The sequence below is a fragment of the Lissotriton helveticus genome, chromosome 11 (assembly GCF_964261635.1).
Source record: "Lissotriton helveticus chromosome 11, aLisHel1.1, whole genome shotgun sequence".
NCBI classification, from domain to species: domain Eukaryota; kingdom Metazoa; phylum Chordata; class Amphibia; order Caudata; family Salamandridae; genus Lissotriton; species Lissotriton helveticus.
Genome location: NC_136072.1, coordinates 1125188847 through 1125202423, shown reverse-complemented (window position 1 = coordinate 1125202423; position 13577 = coordinate 1125188847). Strand labels below are relative to the sequence as shown.

The 13577-nt window shown below is 43.4% G+C and overlaps 1 protein-coding gene across 1 annotated transcript in view; it reads left to right on the top strand.

The window, feature by feature from the left end:
• ESS2 (ess-2 spliceosome associated protein) overlaps positions 1 to 13577 on the top strand; it is a 58035-nt gene that overhangs the window by 12489 nt on the left and 31969 nt on the right. Inside the window, exon 3 of the mRNA XM_078667854.1 lies at positions 10497 to 10592. Coding sequence (XP_078523980.1) covers positions 10497 to 10592 — 96 coding nt within the window. The remainder of the gene's footprint in view (positions 1 to 10496; positions 10593 to 13577) is intronic.

Below are 13577 nucleotides of genomic sequence, written 5' to 3'. Positions count from 1 at the left end.
CACTGACCTCAAAAACTACAGACCCATCTCCCTGCTCCCGTTCCCAGCGAAAGTCATCGAGAAAGCCATCAACAGCCAACTCGCCACATTCATTGAAGAACACAACATCCTCGACTCCTCCCAATCCGGCTTCAGAAAAAAACACAGTACGGAAACCGCCCTCCTCGCCGCAACAGACGACATCCGCACCCTACTGGACAAAGGAGAAACAGTAGCCCTCATCCTCCTCGACCTATCAGCGGCGTTCGACACAGTCTCCCACCGCACCCTAATACGCAGACTCTATGACGCAGGAATCCAGGACAAGGCCCTCGACTGGATCTACTCCTTCCTCTCCTGCAGGACGCAGCGGGTCAGACTCCCCCCTTTCCTCTCGGACCCCACACCTACCACCTGGGGAGTCCCCCAGGGCTCCTCCCTCAGCCCGACGCTCTTCAACGTCTACATGGCTCCACTTGCCCCCATCGTCAGAACCTACGGACTCAACATCGTGTCATACGCAGACGACACCCAGCTCATCCTCTCCCTATCCAACGAGCCCAACACCGCCAGACGCAACTTTCGAGAAGGCATGGAAGCCGTCGCCAAATGGATGAAAAACAGCTGCCTACAACTAAACACCAACAAAACAGAAGTACTCATCATGGGCCCAAACCCCGACGCCTGGAGCGACACCTGGTGGCCCACGCCCCTCGGAAACCCGCCAACCCCCACAGACCACGCACGCAACCTGGGAATCATCCAGGACTCCGAGCTCAAAATGGACCGCCAGATCAACTCGGTCTCATCTTCCTGCTTCCACACCCTCCGCCTCCTTCATAAGACCTTCAAATGGATCCCCCTCGAACACCGAAAGACAGTCACTCACGCCCTGGTCACCAGCAGACTCGACTACGGCAACGCACTCTACGCCGGAATAAACAAAAACCTCATCCGCAAGCTACAGAACATCCAGAACGCCGCCGCAAGACTGGTCCTCATCCTGCCAAAACACTGCCACATCTCCCAGCACCTGCGCACACTCCACTGGCTCCCCGTCGAGGCGAGAATCACCTTTAAGATGCTCACCCACGCACACAAGGCCCTCCACGGCACCGGACCAGCATACCTGAACAGCCGACTCAAATTCCACGCACCCCAAAGGACCCTACGATCAGCCCAGCTCTCCTACGCCGTGGTCCCCCGCACCAGAAAGACCAGATCGGGAGGCCGCTCCTTCTCCTTCCTCGCTGCCAAAGCATGGAACGCCCTTCCGCTCCACCTCAGACAGACGACATCGCTCCCCATCTTCGCAAGAAACCTCAAAACCTGGCCCTTCGACAGACCCCCTCCTTGATGGAATGGAACCTGCACCCCCCCACCCCTAGCGCCTCGAGACCCTTACGGGTGAGTAGTTGCGCTTTAACAAACCCCTGATTGATTGATTGATTGATCCAAATGGATCTTAAAACATCACAATGAGAAATAGAATGTTAGGTCCCATCTATACTCTGTGTCCTCCATCTTCCTCCTCTTTTGTTTGTTCTTCCTTTTGAACACTCTTGTATTATATTTCACATCGACTCTATCCCCATTTGATTATCTGCAAAAATGAAATTGCAATATAAAACCAATCCTTAAACTTCACAACAGCATAAATGACAACCAAACCAACTCGTAGCAGTAAACCTAACCATAAAATGATCATATACCCCCTACCCTCAATCCTCTTTGTATGGCAGGGTGGGTGGGATAACCTCCTAGTCTTTGGTAAAATCTTGATTCTTTATTAAGTTAACCTATAAGAATCATCATTTTATGTCAAGACAGTAGGCTAGCATTATGCATGTTCAAAGTGTTTCAAAAAGCAAAAAGCATTTGGAATCACAATCACAGCTTTAGATTACAATTTCCTAAATCTTTCAGCAAATGACGAATCAGCTGCCCTCAAAATGTCCTCTAAACGACCACCCATCATACAGAATTTACTTGCCATAGCTCCTCTAACCGAATGAGCTGTAAACTTAGACGCATCCACATAGCTTCATTCATAGCTGATTTTACCCACCTTGCAACTGTAGCGTTTATTACCTCTTTAAAAGGGTCACAACAGCGATTAACAGCTGGTCAACCCCTTCACCTCTCCTATCCAACATCCTTGTCTCATACTCCTGCCACCATTGTACCACACATAAATTAGGTGACATATCAAATCTTGGTGAAAAATTGATCCAGGCATTGTTTTAGCTCGCTTACAAATCTCAAAAACCATCTGGTTGAACAAAAGCATTTGTGGCACCTCCAAAGCCCTAGCATCCAAAACTCTTCGAAAAGCAATAAGACACAGCAATGTAGCCAACTTCCAGATCAACTCTTTTACCTCCAAATGTTTGTTGCTTGGCCAACCTTCAAATAATAGCAAAACCAAACCCACATCTCAAAGTCTGATACTTTGGGAAAGGTGGTCCCTTCAAAGGAATTCCCTTCTCTCTGCAGACGAAAGGGCTCTACCCACAGATACACCTTGTAACAATGAATGTCCTGCTGGCACAGCTAATCTTTAACAATTTACTGTTCTGTAGACATTCCCTTCTCAAACAGTTCTGCTAAAAAATCTCGCCATCTCTACATCTACCTCCACGGGATCCAAGCCCCTTTCCACGCACCAACATAACCATATCTTCCATGTTCCTCTATACTTCTTCCTTGTTCCTGGAGCCCATGACTCATCTAGTAAACTAGAAGCTGATTCCGAAAGTCCTGTGAGTCTTCCAGAATGCCTGATATCTTCCAAACTAGTAGGTTGAGAAAACCCAACTCTGCCAAAGGAAGCTCCTCCTCCTCTAGGCCTAATAGCAGGCCTCTGATCTATATTATTCAATATGTCTCCTCTACCACTAACTCCATTGCAGATGGAAACCAAGGTTGAATCTTCCAAAAAGGAGTTACTAGTACCAGCTGACATCTCTGCCTCCTCACCTGAACCAACACTCTCTGACTCATCAAAAAAGGGTGCGTAAGGATTACCTTTTATTCCCCTCCAATTCTGCAAAAAAACATCTATCGCTCTGCCCCAAAGATCCAGCCTCCAACTCACATAATTTGTCAACTGATAAGTCAGTCTGTAAGCAAACAGATCTGCCTCCAAATGACCCAGCAGCCTCAAGATCTTGTTGAAAACGTCCTCCCTCCATTTCCAATCTCTGTAATCTATCATCATCATCAATTAGTCTTTATTTCGAATAAAAAAATTCATAAAAGACATCAGAATTATTTTAAAAAACATTTCCAATATTACAACATTATACATTAAATCCCCAGATACATAAAAGATTAAGTGCAACATTATACAAACATTAAAAACTAATTACTATTAAAAGTGATTTACAGTTTCTTTGCACGAATTAGCCATAACCAACTTAAGAATTTAGCGACACAAATCACTGATTTAGTAGTGCGTGAGTCTCGCAATTTGAGCAGGGCTGCTTGGCTACCCCCACAGTTAAGTGTTTTACAAACTGGTTTCAACCATTTTAGTCTAGGTGATCGATAAGCAGGACATGCAAAAAAGATGTGACCTAGACTTTCAACTTGATCAGGACAGAAGGGGCATTTGTTGCTTGAGTTTATTGCCCACTTTGCAGTAAAGGACTTGATCGGCAAGGTTCCCACCCGGAACTGATGGTACAGCTTGCGATCGAGTGTCTTGCTTATCAAGTCCCAATAAGATTCAAGAAATGGGGTAATCTTATGCATAAGAAACTGTCCCGTTAGGTTATTTACTGAGGAGTTAGAAACCAATACAGATTTTTTAACAGCCCAATAAAGCTCTTTCAATTCCACTTTCGAAGGGAAGCTAGAGCATTCGGGATGTAACCATAGTTCTGGGAGGCCCATAGAGTACAGTATATGTTTGACCTCCCGTAGCCATGGAATTTTCTGGGCACCCCACAGTGCTCTGACCTCGCCTAATTCGTGAGCAAATAAGCTAAGTTCTTGCGTCGTCCAGAGGCGACGCCAGAAAGCTACAAGACGGTACTGTGCCATCTCATCCAATGGTCTGCAGCCTAAATCTAAGAGCAGTGGTATAATGGGGGAAGATTGAGGAAGTCTCACATTTCTGGAACTCCAATCCACTACCACATTCTGCCTTTCAGGCAAGTACTCTGCTTTCAGGTCTATTTTGTGTTCCAAACTAAATTCCCACATTTCCTTTGCTAATGCAGACAATCTGTTTGACCTGATTCCTCCCAACTTGTGTGTATATATATGTACCCGCTGCCAATTGTCCATCTTCAATTGCGTTGAACTCTCCTTCAAACCGAAGGCTAACAAACCTGCTTGCAACTCTAAACAATGTATATGTGCTATCTTCTCTTCCAGAGTCCATACTCTGCCTCCTGATCTAAGCAGGACGCTCCCCATCCATGATTGCTTGCATAGGTCTCCAACACAAATTCTGGTTTTGCTCCGAATATTGTCAGACCATTCCAGGCTCCCAAATTTTCCTTCCACCACACTAATTCCTCTTTCGCATCGCTACTCAGACAAACCATATCTCCGTACCATAAACCCCTTTGCTAGCCCAGGAGTCTTTAACTGTTGAAGAACCCTGTAATGCAGTGGCCCCGGAAATAGTGCCTGAATTGACGATAAGCGACCATTCACTCGAGCCAACGCCCTTAACTACCACGACATCCAATTCCTTCTGCAACTCCTCCACATCTTGATTCATCATCACTATATCGTCTAAATAGACAATCATTCTTCTTCCTCTTTCTCTCAAGAAGCCTACCACTGTACGCATCACTTTCGTGACGCACCAAGATGCTGCTGACAATCTGAAAAGAAGACTTTGCAACTGATACAACTGTCCCTTTCATCTGAACTGTAAGTATCCCTGACTCATCCTCGCTATTGGAACCGTGAAATAAGCATCTTTTAGATCTATTTTCACCATCCAATCTAAGTCCTGAAGCAAATCCCTCAATAAATACATTTCTTCTGTAGTGTAGTTCCTATATTCCCAATAGGCTCTGCGCATTGGAATAATATATCCTGCAGCTTAGACATAGGACTTAAGTCGACTAGGTCTCTGCCGAATATATTAGACTTAATTGTGAGTGCCAGCTAACTCGGAGGTCACTAGAAACTTTCTTCAAAATACAAGAAGGGATTAGTCCCTGACAACCATATAACATGACAACGTTGTTTCCCCAGAATGAAACGTATCTCTAGAGTCACAGAAACAATAGACGGCTATTTCACTCAGTCAATCCTGCATGCTTCGTTTCACCAGAGTTGCTTAGAAATAGAGAGACGGGCGTTTTCAATAAAAGTATTTATTGAACAGTCTTATTTCTTAAGCATAAGAAATGCACTACTACAATTGAAATGCTAGTTAAGAAGTACAATGCATATAATACGAATTGTATTATAAAATAGTACTGTAAGAGCATGATATGGTTTCTAAGCCATAAACATAGAATACATAAAATGCATAAAATAGATACAGTGATAAAATAGTGGCTAAAAGTACTCAACTGGTGCTTCTAAAATACGCCTACCCCTGTGTACCTAACCTAAGTCTAGTACGAGGGAGGAGTAAGTGTGGTGTAGCTTAAGTCTAGTAATTTTCTGCCAAGAATCGGTTCCAAGAATTCTCTAAGGGTCTTAACCGCTCCGTACCTTGGTTTTAGAATGATAGAGGTCTTGTATCTCTCTCTCAGGACTCGATCTCCCAGCACCCCGCAAGGGTAGCCTGGAAACACCGGAGCTGGATTTCTCGGCAAGAGAAAAGACAGCGTCTTCTCAGTGCGTCAGTTGGAGGGTCGGCTTCCTTCGGCACTTGCAGCAGCAGGGCGTCGGGCAAGTAGTTAGCCGATCTGCTCCTAAACCACCGTGTGTTTAACTGGGCAAATGTAGGCCTATTTATACTTTGAAGGTGCCGAGTTTGACGTAAGATTGGACATAATATCGTCACTAGTGCCTCAGTTCCTTGAAAACTCCTAGAGTTCTTGGATAAATTAGTATTCAAGCAGGGGGAAGTCCCTGACTGCTGAAGGCGGGTTTTTCCAAGAAATCGTTGTGGATTCTCGGAGTTTAGTGGAAGTAGCCATGCCATATTTGGGCTGCACAGGCTAAGACTAAATAAGGCAATGATTCCTATGCCTATATTAGGACTGGGTGATTTATACCTATATATGGGCATGAATCGGGAAAATTACATAGGGTCCTAGATTCCCACATAACACTTCTATTTTGAAATGTCGATATGTCACATACTGATTCAACTGTAAGTTTATTACAGGCCTCCAGCCCTTGTCCTTCTTTTCTACTAGGAATAAAGTAGTCTGGAACACCATCTCGTTCTGCTCGTACGATTGGCATGGTTCCAAATCTTTCTCTATTCTATAACCCTCAATTCCCTGTAACACCCTTGCGTCCATCGTTTATTAACTTTCATTGATCTCTGAAATACCTGATGAGATAAACCCAGAAACAATCCTCGTACTCACCTTATCCTTGACTTTGATTAGGGTTATGTCCCTTTCTGCAATTGCCTGTTCATCTTGGTTTCTGCCCTTGTGCAAGTAGAATTGTCCCACTCCATGGTTTCCCCTGTATGCTCTTTACACTTGGTATGTTGTAATGTGTTATTAGGCTCTGAAGCCTGCTCGGCCAGTCGGGTGTCCTCTCCTACCAGCTCTGCCATAAAAGCTAGTATTTGCAAAAACTTTGCACATGGAATACTGCGCCTTGTCTAAGCTTGTGAAGGTCTTCACATATTTGGTTAAAGACTTCACTAAGCCGTCCCAAACAGCAAAGCTTTTGCATCTTTAGATGATTCTTTTCTAGCCAATTCACATAACTTCAGATAAATCTGCATCAGTAAGGTTTTACGCCTTTCTGCCAACAGGCCTTCATTTGTGTTGCCCAGAAAACCAATTGCCTTTTGACACCATTCTCTTGAAAGAGTTAAATCTACATCAGTGCCCTTTAAAAAGGTTTCCTCCACAAAATGAATCAAAAATCTTTCCCAAAGGCCCAGGACGTCGTAACACTTTTTCCAGTCCCTTTTTGGGATCCTTTCCCATCTTAAACACAGATTTAATCAAATCGGGGTCTATGTTTGGTGTCAAAGTCACTTTCCCTTCTATGATGGCCCTAAAACACTCAGCCCACATAATATTTAGTTCCTCCTTCTCCAAGGACTTACGCAATTTCACCCTTATGTATTCTGAGACATGGTCTAAGGCCCACCAATCTTTGCCCCTGGGATGTCTTATTTCCTGTGGGTCAAACTTTTTTTCTCCAAATGGATCTACCACTGTTAATGTTTCTTTACTCCTTGCTACCCACTTCAATCTCTTCATCAAATCCGTCTTTTATATTCCAGATCTAGAATATATACATCCAGATCATCACTTGATCTGTCCCATTACATTTTCAACTCCTCTTTGAGATTTCCCCCATTCTCAGCGTTCAACTGACCTCTCCAAGTGCCGCTTCGGACACCTGCTTTTTGCATGCTGCTCTTGGCCCCTTTGTTTTTGGATGTTTCATCCATGTGTCTCTTTTTCCTGAGGCATTTTCTCCCAGACGTCTATTCGACTCGTCATCATCCGACACAGAAATATACTCCTCATCTACATTTTTCCTTTCTCTCTTACCCAAACCTGCTGTATTGTTTCTTATACAGCTGCCTGTACTTCCTTTGATTTGCATCCATAATTATTTATTCGATATTGACAAACTTTTCGATTGTAAACCAACAATATCCCACTATACACCGTTCCTATTTTTTATAGTATTTTCCTCAAATTCCACTTTTTCTTTTTTTATTTCTCCGATGCACCTCCGCTATATCGATGCATGAGTAACCATTCCTGGCTAATGAACATACTACTAAGCGCTTTGCTGCCTAGTGAACAGCCTTGCACACCTATCGCCCACAAAAACAAGCCTAAATGTTTGACCAGGCCCTCATTCCTGTAGAAAATCGCCTCTGTGTTGTTTAACAACACCAAATGCCAGAAACAAGCTGCGTTACCTAAACAAGGTCAATCTCCTTTCAAATTTAGGCTTAGTATTGCAAATAGACGTCGAGCATCAGTGTAGTAATACACTGTACGCTCTGACGTCAGCACGACCTTGCTCAATCTGAAACGCTCACACGCTGTAAATACCTGCTCGTTGATGCTGGCGCACCTTGAAATTACATGGAAATGTAACAGCTCTTTGCTCTCCAGCCATACGCTCCCCATCGTTTACCCAACTAAGAAATATGCTTTTGAATCCAAGTTTACTGAAATATTTTCTGTAATAGAAACAGACATCTACTCCCTGTACTTAATGGAAAAACCAATCTATACTGTTTTTAAACTGAAATACATTTCTTTTATATTTCAAACACCCAAATAGCTTTAAATTCAACACACAGACACTCAAATACCCATACATTGGGTAATATCACCCCGAATCAAACACTCTTAGGCATACTATACATTCCAAATCTTTAAAAGTACTCCATACGCTGATCTGCTCAGAAGCAGCAAACAAAAGAGGAGGAAGATGGAGGACACACCCTATATATGGGACTGAACATTTTAGTTCTCATTGTGATGTTTTAAGTTCTATTTGGAAGCTTTTAATGGTTTGCTGCTCAGAAGAAGTGAATATAGGTTCATGCATAATGCTAGCCTCCTGTTTTGACACATAATTATGGCTGCCAATCTACTGAGGATAAAGCTATACAGTAAAGATTTACAGCGGTAAATACCAAACGATTGTGGAAATATTTAGCACCCTTACATAGTACATTTTGTGCATTATTTATTCCCTTTTTACCCTTTTGGATGAACAGATTAGATAATTTTATGTGTGTATAGTGCCTCATACTTTGACAGGTGTTATACTCATAATATACAGAAATAAAGATCATGCATTTAATCTGGACTTTGATAAGACTCGATTAGTAACAGTTGTACCCTTTTCAATATGTGGACATTACAAGGCAAGCTGTTGGTGTGCCAGTGTATGGCCAAATACTCTGTATACCAAACTGCTACCCTTGTTTGTTGACTGTTACTGTAAATCATCTTTTAGTGGATGTTGGCACATTATTTAGAGGCAACCATGTAATGGCTAATACCGTATTCTGTGGGTGGAAATCATTTTGTACCACTATTAAGACCGTTTCTGGAGGCCATCTTTTAATGTCTTATTATACCATAATTAGAGGCCATTGTTTATTTGCAGAGTGCCCAGGGCAACATGCTTTGGAACGGTAGCTCAAACACAGAGAATCTATAACTCCCTCCATTTAAAGCAAGATTTTGAGACTCAGCTGGCCTCTCGCTATGCAATGGCAGATCTTGTCCATTTGGTATTTGGGGTCCTGAGAGATAAGACGTAGAGTTTTAAAGATCACGCTCGCTTCAACTGGTATACTGATGTGGGTTCTGTAATTAATTCGCTAGCATCTTTGTTGCTGTTGTATCTATCTCGGGTGTCTACAACCAGTTGATTGCAAGCTCCCAGACACCTTCAGAGACACTCACAGCCTTGGGTTAATATTAAAAATAAGCACATGGTCTTATTTTCATTTTAAAGTTAAGGGAAGGCTGTGGTTATTTTACATTACAGATAGCAGGGCCTATTACAGATCGCAGCCTGATTTATGACCCAGGCTGGGGGTGGGGCACAGAGATGAACAACTGAAGTGCTGAGGTATTTAACTCTTAAAACAAAATTCTTGTCAACTCAATATTGGAGCTGTGAACAAATGATGTTTATGAATGCTTTTAATTGGGAGAAAAAGAAATTGAAAAGTTACCTTAATGATTAAGTTAATTCTTTATTTGAATTTTCTCTCATTTCAAAGTGTTGCATTTACAAACGGCAAGCCTCTTGCTCCCAGTGGCAAGTAGACACTGTGCCATAAGTATAACTGAAAAATACAGCCATTTTTTTTTTAAATGAGAGAAATTTTAAGTGCAGAACAATTACTGAATATTTTTCTGCACTTTCAATTTCTTCCATTAAAAAATATATATTTTATATTTGTGTGATGCATGTAACGGTGCCGCATATGGGGAACGCTATGCCCTGTGCTGCATGTACATAAGACACAGGCTCTCAGTCACCCATACAAATATATCCCATTCAAACACACACATGTTCATACATCCCCAAAGATCACGCTCTACCTGACACACATGCCATCCCTGTCATAGTGCCCCTAGGCAAAGTATTTTCTTCAAACCATAATATCTGGCTCTATGGAAATTAGGCTTAAAGTCAATGAAGCCCAGCTGAGGATGTCTGGTAACGATGCTCAGGTCTTTTAGCCTTCAGTAGCTCTCGATGATTTTCACTGATCAGAAGTAACTCTCACTACAGAAAAGGTCGGAGACCCCAGATCTATCTACTACCGGGTGTCTGCATCAAAAACAAATGTTTAGTCCTAGTTTTGGAAAAAATTGCTCACAAAATCTTTTTTGCCCCCAATGCAGATGTCACCCCAGCCACTTTTGAAACACCAGAGGCTGAACTTGGCTCCCCATCCCTGATGAATAAACTCAGAAGTGGGAACAAAGTTGGGACAGAAGGTATGGAGTGCTGTAAGATACTGTATGGATGTTGAAAGTGTTAGTTAGGTGAACTGTTAAAAGAAGATGTACATTGGGTGAGAGCACATAGTGAGGAATTGGAGGTCTTTCTGGGAGAACATAAGGAGAAGAGGAAGACATTGGCATTAAAGCCCAAATTGTTGAAAGTGCGGCTGCTTCAGGACAATGTGAGGAGAGAGCCGTTAGAGTGAGAGCACAGAGTGAAATAGGAGAGGCTGGTTATGGGGTATGTCTGGTGGGAGCATAGATTGATGGAGTGGGGGTGAGGGAGGATTCTTCTGAAGAGGAATGCTTTGCGGTGTAAAGGGCTGGTTGTGAACACTGCGAGTAACGAAGAGATCTCACACTGTGAATTGCAAAGTGAGCTCACCTGCAGAGTTGTGTAAAATAAGGAAGGAGGCCTCCTGGACGAGGGACAAACTGACAATATTTATTGAAATTGCAGCTAACCTTTCTCTCCAGAGCTCTCAAGTTTCCTGGTTCCATGTGTGTGTAGGTCTTGAAGGTCAGGTTAATATCTTTGAATTCTGTAATGGAATAAAGGGGGCAATGCTGGAGGACCTCCGCACGCATGGTATTGAGAAACTAGAGAATTGTTTAAGCCTTTGACGAGCGTAGAAAGCAAACAAATGGTGATGATAGGACCCTCACCCCCAGTCACAGATCTGGGTTGAATCCATCATCGTTCTTTAACTCACATTGCCACCCCAGTACAGACCCAGCCATATGGAAATCAGTCCTGACCCTGTGCCTGATGGGAACAGTCCAGCCCGAACTGCCAAGCCATTTCTTCCGTTGCCTAGAAACCAGCATCCTGGGACCAGTTTTGGGGTAGCACCCCTCATCAGCCAGGCTAGCTTGAATCCAGTGGCAAAGTGAGCAAGGGACTCACGCCTGGGCATACCGTGCCAACGTAGGGTGAACAAAAGAAACACAAGGAGATGGATTTAGGCCCAGATCTCTGTACTGGGGTGAATGTATGACATTGTTCTGCAATGTGAGAAAATATATTTCCTAGGCAATTAAGAATAATAATGACTGCTCCATGGGGGGCTCAACAAAAAAACTTGAGGAAACAAATGTCTAAAAAGTACAGCGTATTTTATTATATGTTCTGTACTAACTTTAGTAAGTAGGAAAGATAAAACAAATAAAATCTCATTTTTACAAACTATACATAATATCCACATAGTAAATCATCTAAAAATAAAAATACATAATACAGTAGTAATTATCGACGCGCGTTTCGGCTAGCATACGCCTTCTTCAGGAAATAACCACACTTAAAAACCGAAAGGACACACAGCAAGGTATGGATGGCTCTGCTATGAAGAAAGGAACGATGTGATCCTTAATACTTGAGAGAATAATAATTTATATAGTGATGGTTCTTTCTATTTAGTGTCCTCAGGGTACAGGATTAATTAAAAATGGTCACAAATAAAGACCAAAGGATTTCTTACTTTATGTAGATAAAGGCAAGCGTCACGGAGCTACGGCACTTGTTTCAGAGACTTAGATGTATAGTTGATAGTCTCGAGATATTTTGTGCCGATATAAACACCACAGACCGATAATGGCATAAGTTCAGGATTGTTACTGTGATGCGGGTGTTTGATCTGACACGGCTCCGGTCGGCAGCCTTCCGGCGTCTGACGTCACGGAAGGAAGAAGTATAGAGATGACATTGTTCTGCATTCTGTCCATCAATTGTTCTTTTTGCATTTCTCACCAAGAGTGGGACGGGTATGCCCAGACGTGGGTCCCGTGTTCTTCATGCCAGTGGAGTTAAGCTACCCTGGCTGATGAGGGGTGAAATCCTGAAACCGGTCCTAGTATGCTTGTTTCCTGTCCAGGGAGAACCTGGCCTGGCAGTTCGGGCTGGACTGCTCCCATAGGGAGCACAGTCAAGACTGATTTGCATATGGCTGGGTTCAAACAAGCTAGCCTGGCTGATGAGGGGTGAAACCCCGAAACCGGCCCGAGTATGCTTGTCTCCAGTCCAGGTAGGACCTGGCCTGGCAGTTCGGGCTGGACTGCTCCCATAGGGAGCACAGTCAAGACTGATTTGCATATGATTGAGTTCAAACTGGAATGGCATGGGGAGCAACAAAACAATGGATTTAGGCCCAGATCTCTGTACTGAGGTGATTGTAAGACATTGTTCTGCAATCTGTTCATCAGTTGTTCTTTTTGCATTTGTGAGGAGCGTGGACTTTAAGACCCAGATCCTGTATTTGAGATAGAGATAAAACTATCCTAAAATGTCCCCTTTTTCAGTCTCGCCTGGCGTTGCAGCGCAAAGCGCTGCTCGCTGGGCGAGAGATATTGTAAGAGAGTAGATTTGAGAAGGGGACTTGAAGCTCGACCCACATTTTCATTGGCTGGCGTCACCGTTTATGCTACACGGTGGCCTGCCATTGGAAATTAGGTTTTTAGGCCACTGCCCTTTCTCCCTTTAGTCCGGCTATCCGGACAGGGTTGTCTGCTTTGCTGCTGTCGCAAAGCAAATTCTTATCTTTATCGGGCCACCTGTGTTCACTCAGCTGCGTGTTTATATATGCATCGCGCTTGCACTTAAAGTGAAAGTGTGATGCAAATATAAACACGCAGCTGAGTGAAAACAGATGGTGCGCGCTTGTTGTTACTGGGGCCGGTTTTGCACCTCTCCAAAATAGAGCTTGAGTCTGCACCCTACAGTCATTTTGCCCTTTTCATTCTTGATGTTATCTAGAAATAAATGGGCTTCTTCCATCAGAGAAAACACATAAGTTATGTTCCCCATCTGTAACGCTCTTGGACAGGCCCGAGACAAAAAGAGATCCTAATCGCATAGTTCAGAGTTCCTTTCGATTTTACAGCGGTTTCTTCCTCCCGGACTTACGTCCTAACACTTGTCCCTGGCCCCCGTCGCTGATGGCAGCGTGTACAGAGAAGGGCGGACATGTTTGCTGCTCACTGCCC